This window comes from Chanodichthys erythropterus, chromosome 14, assembly GCF_024489055.1.
Source record: "Chanodichthys erythropterus isolate Z2021 chromosome 14, ASM2448905v1, whole genome shotgun sequence".
NCBI classification, from domain to species: domain Eukaryota; kingdom Metazoa; phylum Chordata; class Actinopteri; order Cypriniformes; family Xenocyprididae; genus Chanodichthys; species Chanodichthys erythropterus.
The window spans coordinates 34,789,058-34,806,778 of record NC_090234.1 but is presented as its reverse complement, the minus strand read 5'-3'; the positions used below and the strand labels follow the sequence as shown (position 1 = coordinate 34,806,778).

The 17,721-nt window shown below is 37.6% G+C and overlaps 1 protein-coding gene across 4 annotated transcripts in view; it reads right to left on the bottom strand.

Annotated features, from left to right (window-relative positions):
• Nucleotides 1-17,721, bottom strand: part of gli2a (GLI family zinc finger 2a) — an 84,445-nt gene that overhangs the window by 12,136 nt on the left and 54,588 nt on the right. For 3 of the 4 annotated variants that reach the window (XM_067408693.1, XM_067408694.1, XM_067408696.1), the window contains 4 exons: nucleotides 14,957-15,159; nucleotides 11,371-11,550; nucleotides 2,107-2,308; nucleotides 1,788-1,989 (listed from right to left, as the gene is read on the bottom strand). In XM_067408693.1, the coding sequence (XP_067264794.1) occupies nucleotides 1,788-1,989; nucleotides 2,107-2,308; nucleotides 11,371-11,550; nucleotides 14,957-15,159 (787 nt within the window). The remainder of the gene's footprint in view (nucleotides 1-1,787; nucleotides 1,990-2,106; nucleotides 2,309-11,370; nucleotides 11,551-14,956; nucleotides 15,160-17,721) is intronic. The other variant, XM_067408695.1, reaches the window with a different exon arrangement.

The following is a 17,721-nucleotide window of genomic DNA, read 5'->3' as shown; positions in this document are numbered from 1 at the left end:
CACCAGACTTTGATCCTCAGATGGATTCATAATTCAACAGACAGTCTCTCTCTGAACACGCAGGCTCTCCGCTGAAGTGGGGGTGCCTTTCCTTCCAACCACTACAGTATGGCAGAGGCCCATGTTTTCTATTAACTCAATAACCCTGACATGGTTTGCTCAAAAGTGAGGGAAATGTGTTTCTCATAACTATAGAGTGTGTATGTGTTTTGGAGATCAGCAATAAAGCGTGAATGAAAACTGATTTGGTGAGTGTCTGGACAGAGTGAGAGCAAGTACGAGGAATTTTATTCTGGATGGCCACAGAGTTTACATTGAAGTGGCAGCAGCTCTTGACAGCCATGTATAGAATCTGATAAATAATATAAAACAAAATGGGAGATGAAAAATGAAAAATGGGGGTTAAAAAGATCACTTCAGATTCAGTTTATTTTTTATTTTTTTTTATGTTGGTTAGTGCTGGTGGACCACTATAGCCATACTATTCACCTCTGCCATTATGTAATGTTTAAAGTTAATCTTTAAGAACACTAACAATTAAATCTTAGCTATCAAAATGAACATCCATCTTCATGCAGTTAATTTTATTTAAAAAAACAATAGTATAGAATTCCAACTTCTGCAATTATTGATTATTGGCCCTAACATAAAAGTAATTATTGGCCTATCTGTATTGAAAACAATTATTTATTGGTGCATCTACCGTTTAAAAGTTTGGGGTCAGTACAATTTGAAAGTCTTTTATGCTCGCTAGGTTGCATTTATTTGATCAAAAATACAGTCAAAACAGCAATATTGTGAATTATTACAATTTAAATCTATTTTAATATATTTTAAAATGTAATTAAAGGTTCAGTGTGTACATTTTAGCGGCATCTAGAGGTGAGGTTGCGAATTTTAACCAAAGGCTCAATCCACTGCTCACCCCTCTCTTTCGAAACACACAGAGAAGCTACGGTGGCTGACACAGGACAAAGATGTCATCGTCTGAGACAGCAGAGAGTAGCCAGTAAAGCAATGAGGTTTCTTTACAAAGATAAATTAAGAGATTATTTTTACTTAATTATTCAATAAAATGATATGTTATTGTGAATATTATTGTTACTTGTTCATCATTGTGTCAGTGTTTCATTCGTTGAGTTTAGCTGGCTTTTTTGCACAAAGAAGAGCAACAACATAGTGAAAAAAATTGCTCTGTAGAGCAGTTTGTCCATTTAGGGCTACTGTAGAAACATGGTGCCGCAAAATGGCATCTTCCTTGTAAGGGGACCCATGGTGTACGTAGAAAGAAATGGCCCATTCTCAGGTAATAAAAACATAACGGTTCATTATGTAAGGTCTTTATACACCGCTGAAAACATAGTTATGTATATTATATTGCATTTCTGTTAGTAGATCCTCCTAAAATTTACACATTGAACCTTTAATTCCTTTGATGGCAAAGCTACATTTTCAGCAGACCATCATCAGTGTCACATGATCCTTCAGAAATCATTCCAATATGCTGATTTGGTGCTCAAAAAACATTTCTTCTTATTATCAATGTTGAGCAGTTGTGCTGTGTAATATTTTTGTGTGATACTTTTTTTCAGGATTACTGTCACTTTTAAACAATTTAATGATTTCTTGCTAAACAAAATTACTAATTTCTTTCAAAACACACACACAAAAAACTTACTGACCCCAAACTTTTGAACAGTAGTACATATTCTGAATATGAAATGTCCAGCTTTCTCAAGACTTCTGGAACCCTGAGAACATGTATGGAAACTGCTGTATAAAATCACCTGGCTGGACTCTGTGTTGGTGTCGGCGCTGTTGTTGTTGGTCAGAGCAGCAGCTGCCACCAACGTCTGCTGCCTGGTACTGAGGGAAGGAGAAGGCTGCAGAAGGGGGGGAGTGTGTCCAAATGCATTCAGACCTCTCTGTTGGGAGAGCAGCTGGTGGTATGCAACTGGTGTGATAGGATGTGGGAATGTGAAGGACGGACTGAGATGTGAGAAAAAGGGAATAGTCACATTTTGTGTTAGTTCAAACAATGGGCAACCTGCAAAAACATTTACGAGGAAAAATCAACATAGACCGGAGGAATGGGCATTCCTGTACCTGATGGCCCCGACGGAGAGGTGGCCGTAAGAGCTGCTGGCAGCCGAGCTGGAGCGGGAGTTATTGATGTAGGCCACCAGAGAGTTGGGCGAGGTGCGGATCATGGTCTGCAGGTCGATGCTAGCATCCGAGACAGGAGAGATGGACAGCGCTCGCTTCCTGCTCACCCTCGGCGTCAGTCTGGGACTGGGGAAACGGGACACTGGAGAGAAAAGACACTTTTTTCACTCTCACCTTAAAGAGATCTGTTCAATTCTCTTTATCTCCAAAATCACTCCTGTGTTGGCTTGCATACAACTCACTGAATAATTTAACAGCCTAATCATACCAATCTCACCCAATGAGTTGTTCTGCAGAATGCCAAACAGATGCTATTTAACAACACTGATCAGAGTGTAAAATCAGGCAAATAAGCAAGCAAATGGAAAGGAATGCTGAACAGTCTACTTTTTACTTCAAGGAGATTTGATTAAGATTCTTTAGGCATGCCTTTCTATTGATAATTATCTGTGTGTGCCTGTGTGTTATTCATCTTCAAAAATAGCAAAGATAGATTTGTTAACAATTCCGTTTAAAAGTTTGGGGTTGGTAGGATTATAAAAAAAAAATAAAAAAATTGACAAGTCTCTTTATTCCTGTGATGGCAAAGCTAAATTTTCTGCATCATTACTCTAGTCTTCAGTGTAACAGTCCTTCAGAAATCATTCTAATATTATGATTTGTTGTTTAAGAAACATTTATTAGTATTATCAATGTTGCAAACAGTTGTGCTGCTTAATATTTTTGTGGAAACTGTGATACAATTTTAAGGATTCTTTGAGGAAAAAGAACAGCACTTACAGTCGCCTATTTGAAATAGAAATCTTTTGTTAAATTTTAAATATTCTCTACTGTACTTTACTGTCACTTTTGATCAATTTAATGCACCCTTACGGAATAAAAGTATGAATTTCTTTCAAAAAACAAAAACACTTATATTTAAAATTTTTTGACATCAACAAGTTGCAAATGTTGATGTCAAAAAAGTATGTCACAACCATATCCACATTCACACTTGATAATTATAAGGGCAAAAAGAGGGTGGAAAATTACAAAATTCCCCTTCCACAAAATGTAAAAACTATATAATTTGACTTTCCATTTGCATTCCAACTGCTAAGTGTTGACTTAAAGTCCATGTTTCTATGTGCATGTGCCATGTGCTCTGAACTGTAGTAAACAGGTGCTGTGCATTAAAGCCCTGGTGTAAGAGGACAGAGAACAGCAGTCAGGCAAGGAGGCTTTTTTGCCCTTCAGGGGGGCATCAGCAAAGGTGCTACAACAGGAAACATGTAATGGGTCTATTAAACTACACACAAACACGAGCACCTCACAAAAAAACCCTCAACTGACATTTCAAACAGACGCCTGTCAAACTCTCACAAATCCACAGCCTCCAACCAGTTAATTACTCCCCTGCCATTCTTTAAGCAACAGTTTTGATGTGCACTGCAAACAGCAACTATCATAGGTTGTTATGCTAAATATAAAAGAATGAGACTTTGACAGTTGATTCCTCAGTGCTATATTTAAAGGTAAAATGTGTCATTCTGCACCATTACATCAAACAGAAATGCTAAAATGTTAAAAAACAAATACCATATTACCATACTACACTTAATATTGTCCAGTAAGAAAATGTCCTGTATGTGTGGGATATCCAAAACACCTACTACATATGCCAAAATGAACATGAACTGTGTACAATAGAGCTTAATTAATTGAATATTGTATCCCATAATGCAGTGCATTCAACTTATGATGAATGAATCGGAAGTATGAGCCGGGATCTCTAACACTTTCCTCAAGAATCAGTCTTCAGATAGCTAGCTTATAGATGTCTATGCATATTAAGGAAGGAGAAAGTATTCTGACAACTCAAAAACTACACACATCACCTTTGACCTATCAAAAGGCGAACCACAGAATGACAAAAACAAGAAACTTGAAATTAGTTTTTCATTTAGTTGTATTAAAAAAAAAACATTTTTCTGTCTAAGAACACGTACAATTTGCTGTGCGACTGCCACGTTGATGGGACGGCGTGTGGCAGCACTTAGCAGGCCGCGGCCCACAGAGTAAAGAGAACAGCAGGGGGTAGCAGCGTCTGGCCTGCCCTCAGCTGCCGAGTCCCACACACTCTGCAATGGTCTGTTTTTATAGGCAGTGTCTCTAATTTAGGGGTGCACAGGTTCCTGGGAGAACGCTAAACCAGATGTGCAGTGCTGTGAGGTGGTGGTGGTGGCAGAGGCTGGCTAAGGCAGTCCTGTCGACCCTGTGGGATGGGGAACGGTGGGTAGGAGGAGGTGCTTCTAATTGAGGATCTGGCCTGATATATGGCTTTATAATTACAGGCGCTCTCTGCACGTTTACAAAAGAGGCAATTATATTAGGCATCTGCTCTGATGTTTTTATTGGGATGCCAGAAAATGTATTTGGAAGGTGTTATTCTTATGTTCCTTCTTTGCTTTAATTTCCTTTTGGGATCAATGAAAATCTGGCAAATAATAAAAAGCAACTAAATGTATAATCATAAAAACAAAACAAATGAAACACGTAAATAAATAAAAAAACATTATGCAATACAGTACCATTCAAAAGTTTGGGATATTTTTGAAAGAACAAGTCCGCATTTATTATTTAATTTAAAAAAAACTGCAAAAACAGTAATACTGTTTAGAATTTAAAATAACTGTTTCTATTTTAATAAATTTTAAAACGTAATGTATTCCTGTGATGGCAAAGCTAAATTTTCAGCAGTCATTACTTCAGTCTTTAGTCACATGATCCTTCAGAAATCTTTCTAATATGCAGATTTGGTTGCTCAAGCAACATGTATTATTATTATCCATGTTGAGAACAGTTGTGTTGCTTAATAGTTTTTGGTGGAAACCATGATAAATATACAGTACCATCAATTCAGGATTCTTCAATGAGTAGAAAATTTAAAAGAACATTAAATATTTACAAAATATTTACCATCACTTTTGATCAAATGCATCCTTGCGCATAAAAAAAAATAAAAAAATCTTGCTGACCCCTAACTTTTGAATGGTAGTGTATATTACAATTTAAAATAAATAAATAATTAAACAATTAAATAAATAAAATTAATTAATTGCCTTGTGCTTGAGGTGCATGCATTCTATATATAAATATATATATATACTTCAAGCACCAGGCAATCACAATAGGAGAGAAATGGAAGCTTGTTGTGCAGGCATATGTATGTGCGAGCATGTTGGACTGAGCTGCAGTGGTGACAAGACTCCTTTCCTATACAACCAAAAACCTCCGTTCCAAAACACCAGAGTCCTGCCTGTAGCCGGACAGCAGACATTTGCTTTGGCAGTAGCTATTATCACGGGACCTTAAACTGTTCCCCCTGGCTATGCCATACAAATGAGTTCAGCACTTGTTTCCCCCCTCTTTCCATTCATAATCTTTAAGCATTCCTGTGTAAGCAACTCAATTAGAGGCTGCAAACCCCTTCACTTCAACAATGAGTGAAGGAGCAGAGCTGGATTGAGCCATCGGTAAAACAGAGGTCTGTTCAACCTATTATCCTGCTGTTTTGGGCATCAGGCAGAGTCTGGCTGAGAGCCGGAGGTTGTGGTGATTTATTTATTCACATGTTCATCCATCCAGAGGGCGTAAGGCCAGCATTTCCCATCTCACCCATTGAGAAGCATTGAGTGAGACTTCTCATAACATTGCATGTGCAATAGATTCACTGAAAGTACACAAAAAGGGCTTAAGGAACGTGCCCTATTGAGTAAAAACCCATCTGGGTGTGATGGGGAAATGCGGCTGTGTTGTTTTTAGTGGCGACTATGCTTTCAATCGGCGTGTCGCCCTGTCAGACGCAAACCATAATTAACATGTAAAGTGCACGGCATTGGCATGCACATGCACTTGGCTCAGCAATGGAGCGTTTCAGCAAGACGTGCACTCATAGTCGACGCCGACTCCTTTCATTGTTTGCCTCTATTTGTTATTTTGGGGCCTGTTGGGGCAAATGCGTTTGGCGTTCACATCGTTGGCAGGAGGAAAGTGATCTTCAGGAGTGAGTTACAAGTATTCAAAGCTTTTTGGGTTTAAATTCAAGACGAGATGATGATCCATCATTCTTGTGTCTTAGTGATGATCCATCATTCTTCACTCTTACCTTTATAAGTCATGAATGACTGATGTGGGGTTACATACTAAGCATATTTAATGACGAGAGATTTGTTTGAAATACTCCTAACGGCACCAAAGTCTGTGCATGTCAGCTACTGCATGAGTGAAAAATGGCAGTATTCTGTACAGTATATATTTATTTCAATTTGTTTGTTAAAATAATAAATACATAAAAACTATAAAAATTATTGATAAAAAACAAACAAAAATAATTACAAGTATTATTTATATAAAAACTATTTATATAAAATAAAAATATTCATAGCATTACAAATACTGAGATTTGTTTTTTTTTTTGTTTTTCAACAAATCATAGATAAAAAGATAATGTTCAAAATATAATAAAAATAAAACATCAAATAATAATAATAAAAAATACAAACACAAAAAAAATTTATAAGGTGAAACAAAAGCTGAGATTTGATTACAAAAAATATTTAAAAAAAAAAATAAATAAAAAAAATAAATCCACTCATGCAGTTACAATTCATGTATTGTAGTGGGGTCTTATAAGTGGATTTTATCCAAAGTGGAGTTTGTAGAAAATACAGCTTTACAGTGAGGTTCACAGCTATATGAAATGTCAAAATGCTTATTTTGCCATACAGTGAAGTCTATAACAACATATTCAACGCTGCATGACTCCAGTTAGCGTCTTGGTTTGACCCAGTAGTGCGTGTAAAACTGCCGAATGTCTAAATAAATTTACAGTGCTGCACATGTTGGCTCTAATGACAAGTTGGACAGATTTTCCATGCGCACATTTTTCATTTTTTACAACAACGATCACCATTTACAGGAAAACCCGAACCTTCTCTCTCCAAGTCAGCTAATGGGGAAATGGGAATCATGAAGGGAAAAACAAGAGGGCCACTTTGTGCATGCTGAACACTCACTCTTGTGGAGGGTCTGCTGAATTTATTAGAACATAAATTGATTTTTAAATACGCATACGAATTTTATCGCCACACCATTCCAAGACAAACGCTAGGCTCTGCAATGCATATTTATCAGGACTTTGCTCTACTGAAGGGCTTGCTTTATGCCACCATGCCATGAGCTGACATCGGCCATCAATGAAAGCCCTGTGTCTGTGGGTTGGTGTGGAGAGCCGTGAACACCTGAGTGCCCAGAGTGAGACCACATCAAGCCAGGCGGATGAGAAGGGCAAAGACACAAGCCGGGAAAGGGGAAAGCCCTATGCTGTGCTGAGCTAACAAGCCTCACTAAACAAACTGTGGGCAGTCAGCTCCGCGGCGGCCAGAGTTAGCGGTCAGAGATGCAGGAACTCTCATGACCGACTCATTACAGTCATTAAAACGCAGAGGTCTGTGTTTGATTAGTGATTGGAAGTAATTGGGACATGTGATGTGAGAGGGTGTGTGGGGCCGGACTGTTTTAAACACAGGCGAAGACTGAAAGACTTCAATTTATTTGATGTGGAAAGTTTTTTTACACAATTTTTTTTGCCGACTGTAGTAAATTAAAGTGTTGAAATTAAGTGTTTCTACAATGTATCGTAATGCAGACATGGACGATTCTGCATCAATGCATTAACAGAACATAATTGATTACTTATAGCCTACTGACGTTTCTCTAAATTCATTCGTCGCATACGTGCTTCTCGCACTAGCATAAAATGGCGGAGGGAGGTGCAACACAAAGGCGAATAATAAAAACTGCACCCACTATTTTAACATTTACAGCGTGTGAGAGTGTACGTGCAAGTGTGTGTGTGTGTATATGTGGGTGTGTGAGCAAGTGTGTGTGAGCGTTATTGTATCTTAAGTGCACTACTTGACAGTTTCATACGCTTTTAGTATTTACTAGTTCTAAATGCTCCTGTCGTCTGCTGGGTTCAGACTTAAGTTTTGTTTGATGTTTGCTACATTCAGGAAGTGTACTTTTCTGGAGCAGATAAAATAAAGCTAGAGTTCATATATCTGAATGCTTATTTCACGGACAAAAATAAAAGCCTTGTGCAGTAATATTGCAATTTAAGGATGCAACGCATCATGATGCATCGTGATTTCGAATTAAATCGAATTGTTGACATGATAATCGTAATCTAATTGAATCGTAAAACCAGTAAAAAATTCACACCCCTAGTAAATTAGTTAGCTATTTGTACTTGCCAAGGTTATTATCGTTAACTAAAACTAAAAACATTAAAAAAAAAATTGTTACATGAAATAAAATAGATAAAATAAAATATAAAAACCAGCAGTTAAGAAAGCATCTCATCTTAGCGATGTGGATATGTTTGCATGAGCTCTGCAATTCGGCACTCCAGTCAAGTCATGTCATGTTTATTTATAAAACACTTTATACAATAGACTGCTTTAAAATCAAGCATCTTTACAGTGTTAAACACGAAAAGTGTCAGTGTCACATTTAGTTCGAATTACAAATTCAGTTTCTACTATAAAGCAGCTCTCCAGCGTGTTCATGTTTTAACCTGCGGATGTCTGACCTCAACGGACTGAAAAGAAGAAATGAACCAAAGAAGATTTCTACATCAAAAGCAGCGGAGCCTCAGAGTGCACCTACCTATTATGTAATCGCCACGGGCCAATGGTAGATTGAAGGCGTTTACCTTTTAAACTCCATAAAATGAAATCCAAACAAACTTCAATTTAGCCTGATTTTGTTCAAAATGACATCACACCAGTTCGTTCTTCGATTTCACTTGGAGTATATTGAAGGGCTTATGGGTGTGGAATGAGGGTGAGTAATTAATGACAGAATTTTCATTTTTGGGTGTACTAACCCTTTAAGAGTTACTGTGTGTGGCTGGACTGGATCAAAGCAAGAGTACGTGCCAGCTTGATTACTTTCAAATTAGCCATTTGTACTGGCCAGGCTTATTATCATTAACTAAAACTAAAGCCATAAAAAAAAAAATAATAATTACTTGAAAAAAATTAAATGCATGCTGATATATAAAAAAAAATCTTAAAAACTTGTGGATTTGTGGCACTAAGAGTTACTGTGGGTGGCTGGACTGGATCAAGGCAAGCGTGCGTGCCAGCTTGATTATTTACAATCGCAAGTTTCCTGAGCAGACACCCTATACTGACTTCCCCCTCATCCTCTCTCACAGAGTTACCCATTCACAACACTGTATTTCTCCCATAAACTCTGGATGAGAGCCGAGAACCTGCTTGGCACCGTGAGACAGACCTGCAACCTACTCGCCCTGGTTCACCCCAAAAGATTACGCAAAGACATGCAATCGCGATCCTCTGGGCATCTTTTAACAATGGCACCTTATTGAGCCAGGAGTAATCAGTACCTTACAAGATCAAGAACATACACCCGTCCATTACATGACTAATTGGATCACATTACAAAGAAGCAGAAGGGGGTACATAGCTGCCATAACACATCCTTGAAAACAAAGAGCAGAGATGAAAGACCTGGCATTACAGCCATAGCAAAAAAAAAAATGTCTCCCTCCAAACACTGTATTTCCCTTTTAAGGCGAGGTTGGAGGGTAGTCGAATGTTACTTATAATAACACATCACACCTGCAGCCCAATCTGAATTAGAAGCTGTAACAGAAACGCCTCGTAAATTGTTGAGATGGCTTATGTTTACAGCCGCTTGCCACGTGAGTCATGTTTTATACACAGGTGAAGATTGAAAGACTTGTTCTTTGATGTAGAAAGCTTCTCATCTATTATTTTTTTTATACAATTTTTCACAGAGTGTAGCAATTTAGATAGCTATTTGTACTGGGCAGGGTTATTATTGTTAAACATAAAACCATTAAAAACATTTTTGTTATTTAAAATAAAATAAATTAAATGCTGACTGAAATTAAATACATACATAAAATTTTTTTGCTTATTTTATTTCAGCCAGATGCCAAGGCAATTTTTTTATTTTTATTTTTACTTTCGTTTAGTCTAACTTGAAGTACTAAAACAACTAAAACTTTATAAATGAAAACTAATCAATACAAATTATAAACTATATAGATCTTTAAAAATATCAAAAGCTTATAAAAAACACAAACAAATTGACTAAAACTTTCATTAAAGAAAAAAAAACCCTGAAAATATAAAAATAAAAAAAAATTCTATAATAGTATAACAAAGATATTAAAATAACATCAGTACTGACTGCATCTAGTTATGGTCCTTTAAATAAAACTGCATTTTTTTTTGATGATGATGATGATGATGATGTTGATGTCTAAAGTTTCAGCACTAATAGTGGCACTAAACAGAATTGGAAAAATAAAGATAATCTCCAAACAGGTTTTCCATACACTCCCCCTGTTTGTCATGCTCAATTTACAGGAAGTCCAAATCAAAACACCATTGGTTGAGTTAGAAATTGACATGTCGGCCCTTTTAAACCAACAGAACAATATTTTGAGAGCACCACAAAGCCACAGTGTTTACACTCTTGGAGAAGCAGGGATCCACATAAAAAAAAAAAAAAAAAAAAAAAAAAAAAAATTTAACAGGATTGGGAACCCCTGAACTACAGTAAAAAACATGTGCATATTTAACTGCATGTTGCCATATGAACAATGAGTCAGTGATCAGATTGATTTAAAGCCCACAAAATATTCAACGAAAGTATGTGAATGCAAATGCTTCTGGCTACAATAACTCATTTTTGTGTATTGTTGCCTTCCGAAATGTCTCAGACACCAATTCAAGCATGTGTTGCTTTCTTAAGGGTTGCTATAATAGATACTGGAATGAGCTTTGCATGAATTAGTTAAATTAATGTAAACTGATGACTGCTAGAAATCTGACTAGGCCACAAGTTATCACAAAGTTTTCCTTCTTTCCTTATAATATTTATTAGATTTGATGTTATTGTCACAAGTGTATAATTTGTCGCATTTGCGACTATTTTAAGTTGCAGTTTGGGATGCTGGGAAATCAATGCTTACTTATAGCTCTCTTCACATTAAACAAAGTTAGAAGAAAGCATTGCAACACAAAAAAAGCAATTGACCTTTAAGGTGACAGTATGGATGTAGTATGTTGGTCAGTGCAGTGCTTGCGGAGTGTAACTCACTGTCCACTGGGCTCATGTAGTCAGGGAGATGAGCAGCCGCGGCCCCCGTCTGCATGAGTAGGTCTCCATAAGGGCTGCGGTGACTGGCGATGAGGTGATAGTACTCTGAGGGATTGGCCCCAGGTGGGGGAGGGTGCAGGCCAAACAAGCTCCGCTCCTTCAGGTGTTCATGGGTCACTGCTAAGACAGAGAAGAGTTTAGTATTTCAGGAGTCACACACAGAGGTAGGGGAGAGTAGGATTAGACACAGGGCCTAAAATTAACACTCGCCAAGCAACAAATGTGAGTAAAAATCGGTGTTGGCGAGTATATGGAACAGTATCAATCACCAGTTTTATGAATTTTAACAATACAAATATTGTGAGAACATGAACGTGAACAAACGTGAACGACATTTGGGACAGATGACGGGCCAGTGCTGTACCGTTTCAAAAGTGCAAGAAGACACGAAAGGTAACTCAATTCATTTCTTGCACGCTGTGTGGGGATTTTTGTGTACACATATCCGAATACCGAATTGAGCTCTCTTTCATGTCTTCTTGTGCTTGAACACACATATTCAAACAAAATTACATCAAAATCCCATCTTGGCAAGTATCCTCGTAAACATAGTCAGTTATTTCTTAAGTGAACGTAAACAGCCGAGAAAGAAAACGCATGTGTATCAGTATATTGGATCCGTGCATTAGCTCTTAAAGTGACAGCAGCCTAACATTCCTGCTGCCGTCTGTTTTTAATTTGATTCAAACAAAATCAAACTGCTCTTGACTGAATAACTTATGTAACTTTAATAAGTTGCCACATGACCCTATACAGTATTTAGATATGGTATACTGTTGCTTATGATAGATGTACATGAGATTTTTAGTGTGAAAAAATAAACATTTTTAGTTCTAAAAACACATAAAACTATGTAAATTATAGGGGTAAAGACTAGCCATGAATTATTCAATGAAGCATTTTGTATCCCAGATGCTTTGGGGTAAGTTGTGCCAGTGGCTGAACTAATATTGATAGTAAGCTTTGCCTTCAAATATGAAATATTATTACAAATGTTGGAAACTGTCTCACGAAAATGAAATTTCATTTTTGTATTTATATGATCAAAAATACAGTAAAAACTGCTTTTTAAAATAACTCTTTTCTATTTTAATATACAGTTTATAGCAGACATCTTGAAAGTTACCTAGAAGTAAAAAGTGGCACAGGTCTCTTTGCTCTCTCCTTCCCCTTAAACTCCTTGCCTAAACTTTAACACCTGCACCTAGTAAACCCCAATCTAAAGGTGTCAAAGGCAATGCATTCAAGCAATATATTTATTTTTCTGTCTGCTTAGGTCAGATAACTATTAGTGCCTCCTACGTTATTTCCATAACATTCGCCTACGACGAAGAAATAACAGCAGTTCACACCCATGCTCCTTAAGTTATGGGACGCTCAGGGGGGGGAGGGGGGGGTTCCCACCTCATTCTTGCCTGCTTGGCCATTCATACCATAACAGCTCTATCAGGAACAATTAGGCCCCAGCGAGGTTAAAAAAGAACAGGCGTGTGTTTGTGCTGGATTCATGGCAGAACAAGGCCGTTTATTTTCTCCACGCTCGCCGGATCGTATAACGACATCCCTAGAGGGGCTCAGAAACGGTGTGAGGAGGGGTGCAGCAGAGGCTGGGGCTGAAAAAGCCCTGAGGCAGTGGACCAATGAAGGCAGATCAGCAGTCAGACACTGCTCTGGGGCTTGGGACATCTTCAGTGATCTTTATCAGCCATTCTTTATGGACCTTCTGTTAAACGGACAATATGATTGACTTCTGCAAGACTGAAGCTTTGTCACAAAGTTAGTTAGTTGACTGTATAATGTGCAGACACAATGAATGTAGGGCTAAAAAAAAATCAAATTTAGACTAAGATTAGCAAGGTATTTTATGCATATAATTGAATTAATCAGCTGTTTTATTCGAGACCTTTTAAAGTGTAGTAGGTGAACTGCTGGGAACAAAGTGTATATGAAATGGTCGAAAAAAGGCTTTTTAGTTTTTATTTGGATTCATTCAAGCTCAATTCCTTCCATTATCTCTGCTGCCATTTATTCACCAACACAATCTTTTCCACATTGCTTATTTAAGTGTGAAAGGAAAGACCCATTACTGCCAAGAGATTGTACTTGATGGTGACTTATCTCTAGTTTGGGCTGCTCGTCCCAACCTGTTATAGTAACAGGGCTGATTTTGGCAAGGGAGATAATGTGTGGGAAATTGTTTTGTTTCTATTTGCGTATTCAGGCTTACATGCCAAAAGCAGGTCTACAATAATGTTTTTTTAGCATACTAAATGTCCAGTTCATTGACACAGTAAAGGAGATAAACAATGGTAGAGAGCTTCTGTGGTGTTTGAGTTTGTGGAGGAGCAGAACCATTAGCTTCTTTCCTCCTTGACCAATGTTTGTATTTTTCCTCCTAGATGTACTCCCATAAACATAAAATCCATTCTCAGGTGGTACGATGGGTGATTTGAAAGCGCTCTTGGATTTATACGGGCACTTATTAGCATGTTTTGATTGAGGCATTATTGTAGAAACACCCTGGTTGTTCTGTCAGGATGGTTCAGCTAAAAAAACAAAACAAAACAACAACTAAAAAAAACATATTTACTCACTCTAATGTCATTCAATACCCGTGTGACTTTTTAATGTTTTAAACGAAGTTAATGTACCTGGCTGACTTTCGTCTTTTTAGCTCAAAATAAGATGTTAGATAAGATGTTCAAGCCATAAAATGAAAGTGAATGTTTCCCAGGAGCTGTCAAGTGCCAAAAAACATAAAAAGCACAATAAAATTATTGTAAAAGTGCTTTGTTACTATCTTTCCTCACACATTATTATCATATGGCTTCAGACTATTTGGATTACACCACATGAATCACATTTATAGTGCTTTTAGTCATTTTTGAAGCTTGGCCACCATTCACTTCCATTATATAGAAACAAGCAATTTGAACGTTTTGCTAAACATCTATTTTTGTTTTTCATAAAAGAAAGAAATTCATATGGATATAGAAAGACTTGAGGGTGAGTAAATGAAAATTTGAATTTATAGCTGAAAATGCACTACTATTTAAATGTTTGGGGTTGGAAAGAGGTTTAAATGTTTTTAAAAAATGTCTCTTATCTTTAACAAGGCTATATTAACTTGATAAAAACAGTAATATTGTGAAATATTATTGCAAGTTAAAATAACGGTTTACTATTTTATTCCTGTGACGTTAATCCTGATTACTCCAGACTTCAGTGTCACATGATCCTTCAGAAACCATTCTAAATACGCTGATTTGGTGCTCAAGAAACATTCTTTATCATCAATGTTAAAAACAGTTGTGTTGCTTAATATTGTCACGGAAACAGTGAATCATTTTCCCCCCAGGATTTTATGATTAATAGTAAATTCAAATGAGCAGCATTTATGTTAAATATTTTATAACACTATATAAGTCTGTCACTTTTGAATAAAAATATTGATTTCTTACTGAATGGTAGTGTATTTGTCAACGACAACAGCACACTGGTACATGGAGAACAATATGACACTCACCGTCAGCAGGGCTCAGTCCTCGTGCTGCAGAGATCATGGAGAGAGTGGGGCTGCTGTGGACTGATCGCAGGTAGTGCTCCATGTGTGGGTTGACATACGGGTGGGGTGGGTTGAAGGGGGATTCTCCGGTAGCTGCAGCGTGAGGCGATAGTCGGATGAGAGAGATATCAGAGATAACTGGACTGCCAGCTAATCCATGTGGTCTAGCAAAAGACAAAGAAAAAGAAGACAATTAGTTTCTTACACAAAGACAAGCTGCCACATAGTTTAAGTGCTTAAGTGTAGTGTAATTAGGGACCCTCTGTGCAAATCCATGTCTTAGGTTCACACAAAAATACTTTTCACCATCACTATCTTTATCACTGTCAGTGACAGACCTTAATTACTTCACACTTAAAACAAGCTCAGGACTCATTATTAAAGTCATCAGGAAAAAAAAAAAAGACCATTTACTTCCTTAATGCATATTCCTGATTTTATGGTGCATGATTCATCGACTTTCCTTTTTAGACAATATCACAAATCCGTCTGGCTACCTTCTGGTACCTAACAATTCAACACATTTCTGATGGATAAAATCAAATCTCACCCAAGATTTTTTCTCCTTTAATATGCGATTTCACTTTGAAATATGTTACTTATTAAAGTAAAATAAAGAATTAAAATGGTTCATAAACAGTGTGATTCAGCAATCTACACTTATAATTTAACAAGATAATTTTATCTGAAAATATATCTTCAATTATAGAGCTTATCTAACTTTTTAGATCTAACTAGTTTATTTTTCTTACCTTATAGGCAAATTGTTGTTTTTCTTGTTTTAATGATGTTTCGAGGTTTTAAAAAATGTATTAAAATTATATACATGTATACACAAACACAAATATAAATAATTATTATAAATATTTTGTTTTATTTATTTTAGATCACTCCCTCTCTCTCACACACTATATTCTTGACTGAACTAGGATTGCTAGCGAACAACTTCAGGTCCAAGCCAGGTCCAGATGTAACATCCGGACGCACCGATTGGGCCAAAGGGACTTTACGGACTGGGTTTGGGCTTAAGAACTTTACTGTAAAACTGGTCATGTTTTTTTTTTTTCTCCACAAAACCCAAACATAGACAAGCTACTCCTCCCTTTAAGCCTGAGGTAGTGAACAAGTCGAAACTGAGAGCGCTGTAGTACATGGTTGGTTGTAATGTTTGCGTGGGATGGAAGTCTCTGAAGACACACAAGCCTGAAGTGTTATGATGAGTCTGCTCTCATCTAATACCCCCCCCATTTCTCAGTCACTGTTTGAAGAGGCTGATGTGTAGAACAAGATAATGGGGCAGAAGTTCACAGATAGCCCACAGGTCATGGCGAGGATATAAATGTGTCACGTCTTGGCAGGTATCTGCGCCGCCCGCACGCCAGTCCACAGAACACCAGCCAGGAGGCAGCTGTAACTCTAACATTTCCTGAAAGTAGAGCACACATCTCTGATCTTCTGTAGGACTTTGAAGAGTTGTTTATATGTGGTTCCCTCAACGACATATTAGTGTACAATGGTTGAACACTTGAATGAGAACCTGATGTCCTACATTTACATTGACGCATTTGGTAAACGCTTTTATTCAAAGTGAACCCATGACCTTGGCATTGCTATATTGCCATAATCTACTGTTTAAGCTACAGGAAGGTCATGAAAGAAAAAAACTGCTGGTCATTATTGCTAAATAAACCCAATGATGTGATCTGGATCCTGATGTCAAATTAATGTCTGACTGGCTAATGTTGTGTTTGACCAATCAGAAGTATTCCAGAGTGCTCTTTGTTGCAGTTGAGTCCCTAAATGGACCGCTCTTGAACACAGAGGGGATGTCAGACAGTGTTAAATAAAGCAGACCTGTCTATGTCCCCATACTATTTCACTTTCCACTGGGAGAGGAAATGACCATGCGTATGAATCAGAGCTTGCGTTCCACAAGGGTGTGTTCTGCACTTGGGCTGCAAATTATGGGGGATGGTCGGTTCTTCTGGGGATTTGATGGCAAGCAGACTACAACTATAGCTACACATTCATTTTGTATCGAGGAAAATTAGACCGTAGTCAATGGGGGAGGGAATAAAAAGCCTTTGCCTGAATGAAAGGGGAATGTTTCTTTTATAAAAGTGTAGGTTGTTTGACATGTGAAGAGGATTACAGATTGCCTCCATCAAAATGCATTTAGTTATGTGCCAAATACTTAAAGTAACAGTTCTGTCATCATCTACTCACCGTCATGTTTTTCCAAACCAAGATGATGTTTAGCAGAAAGTTCAATCCTGCTCTTTTGCATAAAATGAAAGTGAATAGTGACCAGGGGCTGTCAAGATGTTTCTTTACTACGAAGACTACTACAAGATTGCAAAAATGACCAAAAGCACCTTAAAAGTATCATATCGTTAAAATGACTATATTCTAGGGGTGTAAAGGCAGAAACACACCAAGCCGACGAACTAGTGGCGATGAAAGCAGACTGCGGGCTTGGCTTACGTCGGCAGCGTCTGGGTCCAAAGTTGCCCTGACACACCAAACCGACATTCGACAGCCGATGGCCAAGTAGCACATCCGTTCTGCGCCTGCGTAAGGTGAAATGCCTTTCCATATCAGCAGGTGGCAGTATCTGAACAGCCAATCAGAATGATCAGATGGCCCGACGGACTGACGAGCTCAGACGCCGATTCAACGTGTCGAAACGGCTGAAAAAAAGCAGAGGACCAACTTCAGCCAACGGT